The sequence below is a fragment of the Aythya marila genome (genome assembly GCF_965140915.1).
Source record: "Aythya marila genome assembly, chromosome: 5".
NCBI lineage: Eukaryota > Metazoa > Chordata > Aves > Anseriformes > Anatidae > Aythya > Aythya marila.
The window spans coordinates 36,117,413-36,136,062 of record NC_139046.1 but is presented as its reverse complement, the minus strand read 5'-3'; the positions used below and the strand labels follow the sequence as shown (position 1 = coordinate 36,136,062).

Sequence of the window (18,650 nt, the reverse complement as noted above, 5' to 3'; positions counted from 1 at the left end):
TGGATTACACTCTCTCTGGCCTGGGAGTGTAAAAGACAACTAATGCCTCTTCTCTCAGTAGGTTCTTGGCATTACCTAAACATACAGAAAGGGAGATGCAAAAACTATATAGAATATGTGGCAGTTAAAGCGGACAGTGCCAGCAACATAATTAATATATATATTTATTTATATATATATAAATAGTATATATAAAAGGAAATATCCTTTTGGGCAGAAAAAAAAATGATGTTTAAACCTTGGGGAGCTGCAGAAAACCCCGTGCAGCCTTCTGCTGCTAGCAAAAGGGAGTAAGGAGTGGAACAGTAGACACCTCAGGGATTAGTAACTGAGAACCCCACATACCAGATGATATATGTAGAAGATACTATCAAATTACCTGAGTCCTTGAGGTTAGTCGAAGGTAGTAATGTATGTATCAGGCTTCACCTGGACATTATCATATCTGCATTATTAAGATAATGTGCAGTATGGGTTAGAAGAACACTCCTGTCAGATAACATTGCACATCCCAATGGAGCTTCAAGGGACAAAGACAGCTTAAATTTTAATTTCTGATGTGAATAATTCATTATGTGGCTAAGAAATCTTGAATACATGAAAGATAAGGTCTCCTCCTCCTGTATGTGCTCCAAATCACTGACCAGACAATCAAGTTTGTCCACAGAAAGTACAGGTTCCCATATCCAGCTTTTTCTTGCAAAGTACGAATAACCTGGGTTAGTCAGAAACCTCACTCCAGGTAACAAAAAACTGCATGATCTGTGCTGGCTGTCGAGGAACAATGTTCAAATAAGTACTTAAGACAAATTTAAATTTCTGAATATTTGCAAACATTGGTCTTTTTAGCTAAGCTGAAGCATACTGTGAACATGCCCAGCTGCTTCGTTGCAATGACTACCCTAAGTCAAGATAAAAAACAGTGTTGTAATTCACTTTTAAATCTTCCAACCCCTCCTGTCATTTGTAAAAGGTGAAGTTTTACAGACTTGATCAAATTGCATTCATGTTCTTCTGCTCTTAAAGATTGATAAAAAATAAAACATGATTTTGCTGTTTATTATTCCAGCATGACCGATAAGGATGCTTGCACTTCACAGGGAGCTCATGGACTAAAAGGCCTGTTATGAGAAATGTGCAATCTCAGATTTTTGTACTGAAAACACATTTGTATGGTAAAAAGCATCACCAGGGGGGTGGAGAGCCAAATTACAGTAAGACATGACCCCAGAATTGGATGGACTATAGTCAATTCAAACTATATGAATGGGAGTAGGACTGGAGTCTTTCCATCTTTGATTGCCAATTTGTTTCTAGACAGGCAACTTAAAATGATGGAAAGCCTACAACTATCACTTAAACAGGGGCAGTGCCCTTTGTAGACTGGGAAAAATGCTGGCTTTCTTCTTATTGTATTATGGTACACGAGAATTCTCGTTGAATACTTAATACAAAATGACATCATTTAAGATGAAATAAACAGAAATAAATTCAGGTTATATTATTAGTGAAAGCAGGGAGAAAGAAGGACTTGTTTCCACAGACAACTTCATCGGTTAACGTGAAAGTGACAATGCCATCAGCCAGGTTAGCAGCATGCTGGAGGCAGTGAGGGGCAGGTCTTCTTTTTTATGAGTAGCCAAACAGGTCGTGAAATCTTCTGTAAACTGCAAGCATACAACTTAACTAATGCAGGCGTGCTTGTCTGCTGGGTGTAATGCTTGTGTACACAGCCACAGAGGTGTGCAGTGACACACTCAGCCAGAATGTAGGATGTAGATTCACCATTTGACTAAGGAATTGACTGAGATTGCTGGTTAAAAAAAAAAAAAAAAAAAAAAAAAAAAAAAAAAAAATTGTAAAGGATTTTCTATCTGCTTGATTGACATTTTGCAACCTGTTCACTGAGAGGGATTTATTTTGGCAAATTACTGAGAATATTTTTTGTGAAAAGTTTTGGCAACTGCTGAAATATTTTGTGTTGACAGTCTTCTGAGTGAAAAACACACTTTAGAGATCAGTTGTGGCTTTTCATTTCCAAAGTTAAGCTGCCTGAGAAAAAAGAATCAAGAAGAGAAAAACATAAAAAGGAAAATAAAACATCGCAGTTCACCCAAACAAAAACATTTCTAAAACTATTACCTTGCAAAATATTCTACTTGACTTTTTGTTCTGACTTGAGACAAGACCATTTTCAAGCCCAGAAGTTTTTCCTGAGACAGAAACAATTTTCCTTCCTACTCCATCCAGAGGGACCAGTCAGAAAGAACACAGTGTTTTCTATTACTATTTTTGTCCTTAAGCTTTTTTTTTCTTTCCACTTTTTTTTTTTTTTATTATTTTCTCTTATTTCCTTTTTTTTCACTTTCATTTTCTTTCCCTTTCTTTCTTAAAATGCCCTATGCACTACTAAACAGGGAAGAAACTTGAGCCTGGAAACCAAGATTCTTTGCTCTTGCTCTCCTCTATTCCTCTGTTATTCAGAAGGAGTATGAAAAGAGCTATATTAAGCTGAAATTTTATTCTGCTGTCCTCTGTTCAACAAAAGATAGCCCACTAAAGCCACTAAATCACAGATAACACTTCTCTGGGCAACATTATTAGGAACTGACAGCTGGTGATGGATGAAGATCTCATCTTTTAAAGAAAAAAGTATATTTAATTTCCTTTGTACATAAAATAGAGAGCACAGCATTGTGTATCTAAAGATAAAAAGAGACCCAGTGTATGCAGGGTGCCATACTTAAGGGGATATAATACTGGGTCTGTGTTTCTGAGCTTACATTTTACAGAACATCTTCAAATTAATTTAGAAACCACTATTCTTCAATTCTCAGTAGAGAATTAACACTAAAAAAGAAAAAGAAAAAAAAAAAGAAAGAAAAAGGAAAAAAAAAAAAAAAAAAAGCAGGGGACATTCTGCAGTCAGTTCCATTAGAAATAAGCAGCTCAGAGACTAAGCTGTTACTTTTTAGGAAGAACACTGGGAGACAGGAGAGAAATGGATTTACAGGGCAGCCAGATGGGGTTCTGCCCAATTCTTCCTGGGATTAAGCACAACTCCTGGGAGCCACTGGGTCTCCTCGAGGCTGACACCAGATTTGGTACTGAATATGCACAGTGGAGTTGGTATTGAACATTGAGGATGTCATCAGCTACCTTGAAAGAGTTATGTTAGATTAAGTATGGCCATTTTTCCATCATCTGAAGCACATCAAGCCAGACCCCAAGTACGCTGGGTGAAAGCAGATAAATTTCTTCTGTGGAGGCACAGTAATACACACACAGTGCTCCCTTATTTCTGGTTTGTTTTTCCCTCAGATGACTGTGACTGTGACACATTCAACTCTTCACATTTGCAATGTATAACCATATTTTACACGTCCTTTCTGCGGCACTAACAGCTGCTGCTTTGGTTGAATTTAATTTTAACACACCTCCCAAGCAGGATAGAGATGGTGACGATGAAACTTTAATTACCTGTCTGCGCTAAGTAAGACTTTAACTGCTCATGTTCAGCAAGAAAATATGGCCAGTCTGATGCCAGTGGTAGGAAAGACTGCTTCAGTCTCCTGGGGTAAAGAACAGTTTAAGAAAAACATCTGTATGGAGTTTTTGTTTCCAAGTCTAGAGACTATTTGTGCACTAGATGAGTCTGGCTGCAAGTCCTCGTAGGAAAAGGAGGCCTAACTGTGTGCAATTACCTGCCTTTGATTACAGACTCGTAGTTAGCTCGTCTAAAACACAGTGGAATTTTTTGTGACCCTTACTCCACTGAAGGATGAAAAGAAGCTTTCCACTGAAAACACTGGGGAAAAAGCAGTCTTTCTAAAAGTAAGTTTATGGAAAAATTCTGTGACCATCTTCATGTCAAAATGGTTATTCTGCTTTCTCTAAGACTTCAGATCAACCCCTTCTTCTGTCTCATTTCTTTACTCTTACTCATTTCTTTACTCATAACGAACGTAGTAGCAAAGGATAATGTTTAGGCTTTCCCATTTCTTACAGAAAGAAAAGCATCTGGAAAATATAATAAATCAAAAACTTGTCCCAGGCTTGAGATGGAAATCCAAAGACAGCAACTTAGACCAAATGCAAGATCATCACAAAGTACAAGGATCTACACTGGTATTTCAGAAGGTGAAACCTATTGCTTTAATTTTCACCTATAGACATGTACATACAGTTAAGCAAAAACTGTTGATGTAAAACATCCAATTAACAGGATAACCTTTAAATCGCTCCAAGGTGCTGCTCCTCTGTGAAGAAGTGGGTTTCTTCTGATCTGAATGCTCAGCAAGGTGGACACACATCTTCACACACCCATCAGTGTTAGCAACCCTCTGCTTTTTGGGATTCCTCCCCAGCTGCTGATGGGGTATGTGTAAGAAGTTTTTCAGAAGTTTCTGCATTCTATACTCTGGTCTAAAAGTCCCATTGCTCCTCTGTCATTATGGCACAATCTTTTTTAGGGTAGCTGGAGCAATTTTCAGCATCTTGGAGGATCAATACTGGCAAGACTATCTTCTGCATGATTCTAGAAGTTTTTAACACCAACTAGTCATCCAAATATATATCAGAATCTTTGAATTTTGAACTGCTATGCTATTTAGCAAGTTTTGAAAGCTTTTTAGATCACAGTAGCTACAGCATTGGCTAAGCTTCTACATCTCTGTTAAATGTGAACTAACGTACTTTACATTTTATCTTTTGGGTCATCCACGAGTCTGCAAATACGAAGTGCCATGGGAGAAACAAACTCAGCAGAATCCACAGGGCTGATCTCATGCAAGGTTTGGTTTGGACTCTGGACTGCAGCTGGGATGCATCCAGCCGGATACCCACGGGTGCTACATTGAGCTCTCTCCATCCCCAGAGACTGGTGCCCCAGATTCCCACATATGCAGTACTACTTCTGTGCTCTACTCATATTCTTGTTATGGACGATCCCAAAGACCAACCTTGTCACAATTTCTTTGAGAAGTAAACGCTTCCTCCATTTTTTTTTTCAGTCCATATACACACAGACACCCCACCAGACTTCTTAGTCTTTTATTTCCTATTTCAGCAAAGCTGACTAGAAGACCTGGCTTCATAAAGTGCTCTCTTTTACCCATTTAATACTTCATACCTCCCACTGAAGTCTTGTTTTCATTCCCCTCAGACCAGTATATGCTAGTGACAAAAGAGAATTCAAAACTGTTTCATTACCTCTGGCCCCTCAGCCACATGTTCAGGAGGCTGAGAATAATGATTCAGGAATTTAACAGGGTTATCCCCAGGTGCCTTGAAGATCATCAGAAATGCTGTAACATGGCTTTCAAAAGGATAATTCAAAAATAAGCAGCCAAACTAAGCATGAATCCTGAACCAACTGATGTTTGCCTCTCTCTTTCTCGTTATGAACTATAACTCTCTACATTTCTAGAGTGCCTTCTACTTTGGGATGCGTGATAACTTAAGAGACTTTAATTGACTCTCTCGACGTGGCCCCTTCATATGTATTACTTCCAATTTTGTGGCTACAAAAAGCACAATATAAAACTTGAAGCTGTTGTCCAACTTCATGGCACTAAAGAGAAATTCCTGAAGCAGCTCTCCCCGTTTAATGAAGAGTGTAGCAGTACAGCTCCTATACCTGCCAAAAGTTGTTGTTGTTGTTGTTTGTTTGTTTTGGTTAAAATTCATAAATGATTCAACAACATTGAAAAAAATGGGATTGGAGGTTTGTTTTTTTTAGTGGACTATCAGTAAATATTCTAATTGGGACTATGTCTTCATATATAACTTCAAGAGAAGGGGCAAGTGAAAAAGTTTTCCAGATGTATGTCACTTTTGCTCAGAGATGCTGAAATAATTCCATCACTTTCCAGAAATGCCATTTCACAGGTAGTTACAAATATGCTCACGGAAACTACAGGAAATGTAGTGGCAGTCTAAAATAGAGGCACCCTTCTCTCCACCCCCCAGCAAGCAACCATCTAAGAAACATCAGAAGTCAAAACTGAGTCTTAAATTACGACATAAAAAGTGTTCTACAAAGAATTACTTACAACCACATTCCAAAACCGTTGAAATAAGATTGCTGTGCCCCAAATACTTTTTGTGGAATATCAAATTCGTAAAAATACACAGGATCTGTGTATTGGCAGTGTTTTGTCCGTCAAGAAAAGTGCTATGCGTAAGGATTTAATGAGAGAGAAATATCTTTTCTTCTTCGCCTGGGGAAGGGGTAACTTGTCCTACACACTGTGCCTAGAAAGGTACATGCTTGTTTCAGGGGTAGCATTGGTCCACCCTGTGAGCCAGTATTGCAGGACTGTGAGCTAATCATGCCTCTGCATATACAAAATAATGGCAACTTGTCAAGGCTGGGAAAAGGAAGATGCTTATCCTCTGGGAAACAGGTAACAAATTTGCAGAATCATCATAAGATGGGTCTATGCCCAGTAACATAAAGAAGTGTTTCCAGTGGTCCAGCTAGTACCTGAAGAGCAGCTGTGATGCCAGCATCAGCAGGAGCCCTAGCTCAGAAAAGACTCTGTCACTGTACTTAACGCATTCACGTCCCTTGAGCAATCAATCTTGCTGCTGCCAGAGCTGCACCAGAATTTGAATTTGAAGAGTTGAAAAGTTGCTTAACAAGGTAGGTAGTTTCAACTAGTCCTCACCTGTCCTATTTTATATCTTATTTGCCCAAGAATGTTATTTTATCTTTGAGGTAAAAAAAATAAATAAAATAAAATAACAAACCAATGAAATTAATTTCCTTCTTTTCCAGTTCTAACAGAGCTTAATGCCACTGTATTCTAGCTTTTTAATCATTTCCTTATAGCATTTAGATTGCATGTGACATATTTATTGCAGAGACAAATAAGACCATATCTCTATGACTTCCCAAGGGATTTACACATAGGTGTCACTGAATGCTCTGAAACCAGAATCTGTTCATCTGTGCTCTGCTGCTCCATTCCCCCAAAAAGGAGTTCTACAAGTGAGGCTGAGAAGCTCCAATGCAAATGTCCTGCCTGCACAAAAGCATCAATACACCAATCACAAAAATCTGCCCATAGCTAAAAAAAAATATTATTTAACCAATTTCCAGCTGACACTGCACATGCCTCTGCACAGACAAGCTCCTGGAAATGAAACACAAGAATATTATTTAGCCAAAAATGGGCTCACTGTTCCTGAACAGTTGATATGCCTGTGGAGTCCCTTCCAAGCTTAAGAGCTTGAAGTCATGCAGAGGCTCTCTGAAGCGACATTTGTCTGGTCACACACATCTAGATGACAAGGCTGCTGTTCTTGTTGTAGTACTGAAAAATGACTCTTGAAATGATATCTCTTGCTGAAGCACCTCAGCTTTAAACAATAATTGTTGAAATGGAAAAGGAAAAATCTGATATACTCAGTAAAATAATCAGCTGTTGTTTGTTTGTTTGTTTGTTTTATTGAGAACTCTCACATACAGCCTGTGGAACTGTGCAAATGGATGCAAACAAAGAGCTTTGTACAACATGGTGCCTTTTGGGTTCCTCTCACAGTTATACACACTGGCATGAATTGCTCAGAGCAACGCTGTCCTCCCATGTCTGCTTCTGACAGTGGAATAAAAAATAAGATAGTCCAGCCTGAGACTTTTTTCTGCGGGCAGCAAAGTAGGCTTGCTTGATCACTCTGTCTTGAGACGGGCAGCCTCCCGCCGCTGCTGCTGAACAGCCCTGGAATCTTCCCACAGCTGGGGTCCTCTGATGTTCTCCCAGTTATCCAAGTCAGATTTTTCCAATTTCTGCAGATAAACATAAAAAATAAGTGTCACCTTGACAGCCCCATGACTTAAAATATGTATTATTCTACACTGTGTTCTTTTTGCACAAGAAACAGCATCACCGTTGGGCTGAAGAATTTCATCCACCCTCCAACAGTTCTTCAACAAGGAAAAAATCATGCAGTATCCACACAACTGCATAAATAACTAAGGTAGGCATTACTGCTTATCAACAGATATGGAACATGTAGAACAGGAATAAGTACAGCATCTGAACATGACTGAAGGAGGTATTTTGTATTCATTCTTTCTTTTGACTCTCACCTTGTCTTCCAGATCAGTTCTTCATCTGCAAGTCTGCCTACTACTGAGGTAGGAGTGAAAAGCATTGGTATAGCTCAAACAGAAGATTATTATTAGTGATCTGAAGTTTCTGTCAGCACAGATACAAAGCATACTGGAAAAGAGGAATCATCTAGCACTAAGAGCCAGTAACAGTGCAAACCCTTCCAACCCATGTGGTTTTACATTGAGAAAACTATGTAATGCTTTCTACTATCTAGTTTCATAAGGCAACTAACTGTCAGAGATAGGTATACATGGGATATGCTAAGTGGCCAAGCTGTCAGATACTTAAAAACTAGCTAGATTTTAAATTAAATCCTCTTTACCATCCCCAGTTAGAAGGGGCAGTGACTGGAGTCTATATCTAGTCTTAGAAGTGCGCAAAACCAAGGAACAGGAACACTCCCGACTTTACCTACCACGTGCTGCTGTTGAGGAAGACAAATTTATACTTCTCCTCCACAGTCCTTCTAGCAGAGATGCAAAAACCTCTTCCTGGCAGGCACAGACCTCAACTCTTGCACGCCAGCCTGCAGCATAGGATGCTGCATCAGACAGGAGGCCAAGCAGGGGTTGTGCACCTCTGCTGGAACTAGGGCTATTCCGCATGCTAGTGAATAGGGCAATATTGCATACCAGTAATGAGATGTACTGCAGTGGACTTTGAACCTCCGATTTGTCATTAGGGTTTAATCTCAGCAAGTGCTGTAAGAACACACCAGAAAACACTTAACCCTGGCCTGAACTTGTGGTCTAATTTGCCTACTGTCAGTCATCCAAACAAATGGCAAATACTGAGGGACTTGAATAATAGTCACAGAATAATTCAACAGCTATAACAGACCTGCTACTATTAGTTCATGTTATGTAAAAGTTTTCTGTCACTTCTACAACTTGTGGAAATTGCAATGAGGTTAGTCAGATATCAAAAGAAATTAGGCAACATTCTACAGAAGATATATGAGAACACATGCACAAACACAGGAGACTTTCACAAGGTAGGAACAACTGAACTTTTCATACAGCAGAGTTGGCACAGATCTTTCTGAAGAATTGCCTTCATTATTTTATACATTTTATGATTAGCCGGTATTTGATTTCAACTAGAAAGGATCTGAGCTGATAGAGGAGGAGGGAGAAGGAGGGTGTTTAGGGAAGGTACACATCATCCCCTGCATCAGCAAATATCCACTGTGCAAATTCAGAATTTAACACCTGATTCAAATGGAAGCTTTAAAGAATCCACACTGAAAATAACCTTGTGCTTTAACAGAAGGAAAGCATGCTGGTTTTATTAAACACAAAGGTACCACGCAGCTGTGAAGATCTAAACTATTCCCAGAGGTGTTCAGCTCACAAAATCTGAACAAGAAACAACATTTAAAATATATACAACAAAACTTGTAGTACCCAAAGATAGACTACATAAAGAAGTCTATCAGAACAGATACGTATACTGGAGGTCTTTATGAAAAGTTTGTATTAATCTGCCCCTGAAACTTCACAAAGGCGTAGAGGAGGCAGAGATGAGGTTTGTTCAAAACAGAAACTGCACAATCAAAACTGCACAATCTAAACAAAGACAAGAAAGCATTTTGGCAGCTTCCAACTGAAAGAATGAAGGTACCTGGAAAACACACTGTGATATAATGACAGAATAAAACAACCACGGTTATGCACGGTAAATGGAATTGCCTCAAACTATGAACAGATGAATCTATTTACAGAGCTAATTTTTGTCAATTAAAATATAAAGAATTAAAGAGTCTAAAGAATACAGAGAGAAACTATTTTTTCCTTTTTATTCTCAGATTTATATAACGAAGGTATCTTCTTTCTCTCTACCAATTAGGTGCAGCACATGCTGCAAAGTTACAAAGCTCCTTTAGATTGACTGAACTATGCTGTATAGTGAGAATTCAGGCAAGAAGTTAGTGGTTTTTTTCCAAATGAAGTCAACCTGACTGGACATTCTGTTGTTGTTGTTGTTTTAATTATTTTATTTTAACCATCTGGACTCTGCCCACCTACTTTCACAGAGACATCACATAAATATGGTAAAACTACTTCAGCTTCTACTAAATTGAAATCCATATGAACTGGCAATCTTAAAAGTGAAAACCTTTTCCTCCCAGTTCAAATGTACTAAATAGTCAATCATTGGAGACTACAATGATATGTAATCAGATCAGACCAGCACAGTTCTCCCTACTTGTCTCAAATAGCCCAAGGGATACTGAAAATTAGCTGTTTAAAGTAAGATCAGTGTAGTCCATTAAATCTACTGATTCACTTCCTAAATCAGCTAAACTGCCTCTTAAAAGTACAGGACTGACAGAAGCTGTAAATTCAAGGAAAAAATGCAGCTATGCAGACAGGCAAAGGGAAAAAAAAGAATGTTCAACTGCTTGCCACACACTTGACTTTTAAGACTTTTGTTAAACAGCTCACCTGGCACAAATGCACCAACAAGGAGAGAAAGAGGAAGTTCATTGCTGAACTGCTGGTTCAAACGCCTTGCTGGTTTAGTAAGTAAAAGCCATCATCCTCTGTCTGCCTTACAATAAAATACATTTTTTTTAAAGAGTTTGACTTCCACTTTTGCAGGACAGTTATGCCACAAGAAACAAGCTGAAATCTGCAGAAATTCACTTTGAGCTATTGGTGCTTAGGTGGAGTTAATTCAAGGTTGCCACCTGCAAAAACTGTTTGGCTTTCCTCTGTTTCCTGCATATGAAAGGCAGAATAAGAAAATCCTGTTTACTGCCTGGCTTGATGCAATAAATTGTGCAATGAGCACCACAGACAGAAATGACTCCAATTCAAAGAGACAATTATTTCCCATTATTGTAGTAAGCAACCCCATTTGCAGATAAAAGCTGAGCCAGGGAGGAACATCCTCATGGCTGAGAGAGGCAATGAAAGAAGTGCATTAAACCTGGCTGTTCTTGCTGGAGTGTCAAAACAGCCTGAAGACCATAAAAGATAGATCGAGAAATTGTTCTGACACACAGATGGAGAGGTGCAGAATGAAGGCTAACAATGTATTTGCTATCTTGTGAGGGACTGCAAATCACAACTTTATCATCATTTATGATCTGGCCTCGTTACTATTATCTCCTTACAGCTCTTTCCCAGAGCCACCTCTCTGACATATCATTTTCATAATAAAAACTTAATGTCACTCACTTTCCTTAGGATGTGACATAATTGTATATTTATCTGTGATTAGTGCTCCTCAGGTTAAAAAATAAACATTTTTTTCCAACTAGAGAATGCTTAGTTTTTATGTTATTAATACATAAGCAAGTTAGGAAATAGAATGCCGTGGCCAGAATAAATTAGTTTTTGTTTGTTTTTTGTTTTTTCTTTAAGGGAAGAAACGTAGTGTTTTTTTGTTGCATCTAAGCATCCACAGGTTTGATTCTCTTTTTGGCTTTGCTAAAGACCGGCAAAGAAACTCAGTGAAACGAACAGAGTCCTTGTTGCTGCCTTCAGTGGGATGCCAATGCCACTCACCTATGGCACAACTAATTAATTTATAGTAAACTCAATTAAGAGACTCTTTTTCCTTAGATTACTTTCCCCTTAGACCATTTCTGCACTGTGTGGGGCCATGCTCCAAATCAGAGAAAGTGAACTAGATTGGGAAAACAAATACATACTGTTTATGAATTAACTCCATTTAAGCATAAGACTGCAAATACTTGAACTAGCATAGCTGGAGGAATCACTGGACAGACAACAAACAAACATCTTTTGCTGGCTATGTGTAGTGGGTTTACGTGGCAAGGTTTTGGTAGCAGGGAGCCATAGGGGTGGTTTCTGTGAGAAAGATCTAGAAGCTGCCCCATGTTTGGGAAGGGCCCCATTGTTTTCCAGATCTGAGCCAATAAGCGATGTTGTTTTGCGCCTCTGTGAGAGCATATTTAAGACAGGGAAAAAACGCTGCGCCACACAGCAGCCGGGAGAGTCAAGGGAGTGGGAGAACAGCCTTGCACCAAGGTCAGTGTAGAAGGAGGGGGAGAGGTGCTCCAGGCGCCGGAGCAGAAGTCCCCTGCGGCCTGTGGTGAGGACCATGGTGAAGCAGGATGTCCCCCTGCAGCCCATGGAGTACCACGGTGGAGCAGGGTTCCACGCTGCAGCCCGTGGAGGAGACCACGGTGGAGCAGGTGGCCCTGCACCGACGGAGGCTGCCGCCTGTGGAAGGCCCCTGCCGGAGCAGATTCCGGGCCGGACCTGTAGCCCGTGGAGAGGAGCCCACGCAGGAGCAGGTGATCTGGCAGGAGCTGCTGCCCGTAGGGGAGCCAGGTTGGAGCAGTTTGCTCCTGAGGGATGGACCCCGTGGTACGGACCCATATCTGGAGCAGTTCTGGAAGAGCTGCTGCCTGTGGGAAGCCCACGCCGGATCAGTTCATCAAGGACTGCATCCCGTGGGTGGGACCCCACAGCACAGGGGACGAGAGTGACCGAGAAGGAGCGGCAGAGAAGAAGTAGTGTAGACTGACCATAACCCCCATTCCCCGTTCCCCTGCGCCGCTCGGGGGGAGGAGGTGGAAAAGGGTGGATGGGGGGGGAAGGTGCTTTTGTTTTTTTTTTCCTTTGTTTTCTCACTTCTCTCGCTTGTTAGTTGTAGGCAATAAATCTTACTATCTCCTTATGCCGAGTCTGTTTTGCCCGTTACAATAATTATTGCGTGATTTTCTCGTCCTTATCTCAATCCTTGAGCCCTTTTCACATATTTTCTCCCCATTCCTCTTTGAGGAGGGGGAGTGAGAGAGCGGCTGTGGTGGAGCTCGGCTGCCCACTCGAGCGGAACCACGACACTATGTTGCAAAGATTTGTATCACAGAACTGCACCACCAATTTCTCTGTGCATCATTTTCCCAATTTGAAGAATGAAAACAGTACTTGCCTCCAATTCATAGGCGTCACAGAGTTTAATTAATGTTTATAGAGTGCCCTCATAGCCTTGTGTGAAGGTGCTACAGTGATACAAATTACTTAATAAACCAAACAGTGAAGGTACTTGGTTAGAACCATATGGTTACAGTCTTGAATTTTTAAAGTAAGAGAAAATAGCATTAAACAGATTTTTATCATGGAGTTGGGGTTTTCCATTTCCATTTTCCACCCCTCTTAAAATGGAGAAAGTCTTAAAAACTGCACTAAATCTCAGCGGATGACCCAATACCATTTATGCATTACACCTGCATACCATCCAAGATGAACTTCTGGATTCAAAGGATTCACAAGCTCAAGGAGTAAAGTCAAGAAAACTCAAATTGCACTGGTCTGTTACTTTTAGTTTATCTTCTTCTCTTGAGCAAAAACAAAATTCTGAAACATTCAACCTATAAAGAATAGCACGAGTGCAATATTACACCTTCAAGATCAAACATCCAAAATTCAGCAAATTCCGCTTTTAATTTTAAGCGATAAAATACATGTAGCATAGCTTCCTGTACCTGGAAGTTTTACTAAGCTATGGTTAACGTCCCTCAGGAAGAGAAGAGCTATCCGAGGAGGTCTGTCCTCATTTCTGCAGCAGATCCCTTTAGTAGAGGAGCAGCCAGGGATGGACATCTGGGACGTGTGCGGGTTCCTTTTCAGATATATAAAGCTGAGCTTGGTTGAAGGGGATGTGAGACCTTTTGCAGTGCAGCAGCACAGAAGAAGCAACAAACACCACCTGAAACCTCCAGTTCTGTGGCTAGGAGGAAGAGCATATGGATTTCTACAGCACGTTTGTAGAAATGATGTCTATGGCTCCCTGTCTGCAGCCCATAAAAGCGTAAAGTTTTTTTTTGGGCTGACAACACAGAGAAGGTTTATTTCAAATATCTTGCTTAAATGTTTTTAAGCAAGGACATTTGTTTTCACTGTGTGTATAAAGTTTGGCACAATACATCCTTCTAATAATTTAAAAAATATACTTTTGAACAAGTAATCAAAAAATAGAGGTTTACAAGGATCAAAATATATCAGACTTGTGAGTCACACATGGCTTTTTTTCCCCTCTGACAAGATCTGAAAAATAAGCTTTTGCAGGTTTCTAATGTGAGAGAAAAAAAAAAAGCTGTGATGAATATCAGAGGAAAGGGCTAAGAGACTACCACAACAAGAAATGATCAGTTGCCACTGTGAAACGCCTAACAGAAGTGTGTGGGTACAAGAAAAGAAACAACTAGAGCAGGTTTACAATAATAAAGTCAAATTAAACTTAAATCAAGGCCACTCAAGGACTACTTCAAAGTAACCATACTCCTTCAAATCAGCAGCAAACCATATTAACTAGTCTATCTTTCTGAGAAGCTGAGTTAAATATTCTGCCTCTCACACGCTGCCGCCTCTGTCCTGGCCTCCGTTAGCTCAGGTAACACACAGAGGTATTGTAGGTTAGGACTTTGTTTCTCATCTACACTTTCCTGCTGATTTTCAACTCATCTGTCTTCCAAAACTTGCTTGTCAATTTACATGCTGAAGCAGAATGCCTTTCTCTTTGCAGAAACTGTGGTTTTGGCTAGCTGTTAACAGAGCAACTTCAGTCCTTTCAGCCATAGAAAGTTTTTTCAGTGACATCAGTGGTGACTTTTTGATTTTTGTTATTGGGAAAATTTATTTTGAAAAAAAAAATCTTCCCTTTTGTTCCCTCTGTGACTAACATCCCCTGTCTGTTTGATGAGGACAGTAATATAGGTAGGTGTTAGTCCCCCACCGTATTGCCAAGGACAGTAAAGCTGCTTCTCAGCAATACTGCTGAGTGCACAGTAAACAAGTAACTTGCAAATAAATCTACCTTCATTCTATCTGAACCAACAGGTCCTCAAAATTAAATCACCAAGACTGCTGTACTGAGAAGGATCAAGGCACATAACTAAATTTTTACAAGAACGAAGAGGAAATTTTAGAAGGTAAAGTCTGGGGTCTCTCTTTGGTTGGAGAAGACCTGTCACTTAAGACAGCATCCCACTCTCTGACAGTAACTTGCTACTGCAGAGTACATTTGTACAGTACAGTTTGAGCATTAAATAAAGATGGATAACAACTTGAAAGCAAGTAAAGAACATGTGAGAATTGTATAACAATCTTCTGAAGTGTTTCAAAATATAGCTTGTGTCCCTACGTGGGCATCACAGAAAGTACGCTGGCAGTCACAGAATATTTCACCTAGTGTTTACAGAATGGACAAAAACAAGGGCTAAGGCAAAACAGATGTTAAGTGGCTTATAAAAAGCTGCTTTGCCTCATCACTGAGACAAGAGCTTCCTTGGAAACTATTTGCTTTGCTGCATCGTCTTCAGAGGCAGGCAGTGCAAGGCATGTACACAGCCTCAACTGTGCAGCTAAATTCCCACACAACATATTGAAAGTTATTTTGGATATTTTATACCAAGGATGTAACAATTCACCGCTAGGGGCCCATTAACATGACAGATGTGCTTAACATCTACATCTACGTAGTCAGCTGCACAGGGAAACGCTCCCAATACTGCCTGGTAGGAGCTAGCAGCATCCCCTAGGACAATAACTGAAAGAATTCAGTCGTGCTGTGTGGATGACACTTTCCATAGTCAAACCCTTTGTATGTGTGTGTGAGAGAGAGAGACAGACAACACACAGGGTAGCTCTAACATGCTAAGAGCTGCTCAGTTCCTCTGGGATTAAAAAACCATCCAAGGGGTGCAACAGCTGCAAAGATGTCTATTTTGGAGAGAGGGTGAGGAGCAGAGATTGTTACAGGCATCTGCATGTCTTGGTCGTGTTTGCTGCCTGCCTGCACTCCTAGCTACCTCACTTTGCTTTTTACAACTATGAGAAATCAGTGTCTTCTTATTAGGATAAGGGAAGTGCAGATACAACACACATGAAAGAAATAGCTCACGGCTACAGAAAATCCTGTGCAAAAAGAGATGCTAGAAACACAAGTAGAAAAGAATTTACAAGTCTGTTTAATAGAGATGAATTCCAGAAATAAGACTGGTAAAAAGTGATGTCCTGTGCACTTCCCTCAGGAGGCTGTGTGTCTTGCTTCCTGGAAACTTCCACAACAACTCTTCCCAAGATCCTATTGCATACCCACTCAGAATAAAACAAGTAGCACAAACTATTTTAACTAAAATCCTTTCCTTCTCTTGCCCATGGCAGTCCCCACTGATGACAAACTAACACCATTTTGTTCATCTCTACAGAAACAGAAGTGATGAAGACTTATGGTGAAATAAAAACTCTCAAGACCATTTTACATATGAGTAAAGTGAAGTGCAAGCAACTTCACCCTGGGCTTGACCCAGACACAACCCGGAGGACAGTCAGAACCCATGGCTGACTGGAACCAGCTTTTCTTAACCACAGGCTGACAAAAAGGAGAGCACGGGAAGGGTCGGGGTGATTAAAGGAAGAAAGAACAGTATCGCATCCTCATTCAGTGTCACAACTTTGGGCAGATTTTTTTTCCCCAGCATCTCTGACCCCTCTCAAACAGCTCAAGGCAGTTAGATTCTCATATCTAGCTCATGGGCACTGAAGTGAATCAATCCTACAGGCCGATCTGTTAATTCCAAAACAACAAAATCAGTAATCCTCCAGTGCTGATAACAGCAGCAACAAGGTGCTTGCAGATATCAGCCACTGGTATTCAGGAAATACCTACCAGAACCATCCTTGTGTCCATATACTCTACTATATCTGCTGATTACTATAAATTACTATGTCACTACACTGTCACTTCATGAAAAAAATGTTTCATCTATTCTGCTGTGACTGCAATCCCCCAAGTCAAGTCAAACAAGCATTAAGCATTTTGAATCATTTTTAGTAGAGCTTATTCAAATGCTATTTTGTTTTACTCTTAAGAGAGTAAACACACAGGTTATGTCCCCAAACCACCTCTCCATGCAGCTGCTTTTACTTTTTGAACTGTCCCGTATAAACATTTTAACACTGAAATTACAAAAATTCTGCTGTAATTCTCAGGACAAACATTTACATGTTTGTCCAGAGCTAATGTTGACCTTTTGTGATCTATCAAATTATGAGGAACCAAAACCTGCTACATATTCATACACTTTAAGTCAAGAGAAGGGTTCTCTAGCCTGGCTATGCACAGAGCAGCAGATTCATTCACTTCTCCAATGCCAAGACCAACAGCTCACAACCACCTGAAGAAAACATTTTAAAGTTTTGTAGATTTGATATTCCATAAGACAGAGAACCCATTTTTGCTTGCTGTTATGTTCAAATGATGTTCCTCTCTGTTAATGACGGATTTCACTTCTAGTTTTAATATCTTTTTTAATTATTTTTTTTTTATTATTTTTAATATCTTTGTTGCATTCAAGAACTCATCAATAGCTACTACTTTTTTCTTATGAAGGTATATATATACACACAATGTAATCAACATGCTTTCTTGAAAAAAAACTGAAAGATACATTTTTATTTTTTTTAACATTCTGGCATCTTTCCATTTTTTTATTTTTTAACATTTCCAATTTTTTTTAACAAATATAACTGGCTATTTTAACAGGTACTTTGCTCTCCTAATGCGCCCTGCTTAACAAGTAGTACTAACAGCTCTCTGCACCTGCCTGGCTGCACTTTTAACTACTTCAATACTTTTGTGTCACTTGTACATTTGTAATGATTTCACAGTTTCTTCCAGATCACTGAAAAAAGTACTCAATATTGCCTAGGTACATCAACTTGTCAGCTTAAAAGAAAGCTCTCTGATGTCCTTTTATCAATCTTCTCTACTTTATAACTTCTCATTTGCTATTTCCATAGAAATCATTTTACATTTATAATTTACATTTTTTTCACCCCTCTGCCTTCAATTCCCATTGGTTAAAAACATATCTGATTCAAACCTAACTGATTTTTCCATTGTAAAATGTTAATTCTGTAGATTACTAATACATTCCTTTTGAAATTGTTTTTATTTGCTTGAAAAACCCTAAACAATTTTTTGTCTTAGGGTCTGCTGTAACTGATTGAGGCCACATTTTTTAGTGTACTAGACCATTATTTTCACAGAAGTACAGAAATTAAGTGCTAGAATCAGGAATGTTAATTTGACAACACATTTAAACCAACGCAAACAAATGTATTGTGATTGTTAGACATCCACGAGGAAGCCTGTTACTCACCACAAGAATCAGTCCTTTATCTCCCTCTTTCAAACAATATTTTTGTGCTTTCAGATGAAATACTCTAGGCTTCGGTCACAGGTCAAGCACTTGACATTTTTTACCATGTGTTCTACAAGGCACAGCTCAGCAGCAGAACTACATTCCCATTAGTACCCGTGTCACTAGTGGACAGAGCCAAGATTTATTAGGCAAAGGGGAGCAGCAAGGACTAATTGGCCGTATGAGGACACATAAGCGTGTGAGAGGAATACATAAACAACAGAGAACACACGCAAAGGCAGCTTGCTCCTTTGGCACATCCTAAGACACAAGATAAATAGCATTATTAACAGATTTGAGATATGAGAAAAGCAGTATGTATTATACATGCAAATTCACTCTTG

The 18,650-nt window shown here is 39.6% G+C and overlaps 1 protein-coding gene across 1 annotated transcript in view; it reads right to left on the bottom strand.

Moving 5' to 3' along the window:
* Positions 1–7,430: 7,430 nt before the first annotated feature.
* Positions 7,431–18,650, bottom strand: part of COX16 (cytochrome c oxidase assembly factor COX16) — a 43,565-nt gene continuing 32,345 nt past the window's right edge. The window contains exon 4 of the mRNA XM_082762391.1: positions 7,431–7,792. Coding sequence (XP_082618517.1) covers positions 7,676–7,792 — 117 coding nt within the window. The 3' untranslated portion in view covers positions 7,431–7,675. The remainder of the gene's footprint in view (positions 7,793–18,650) is intronic.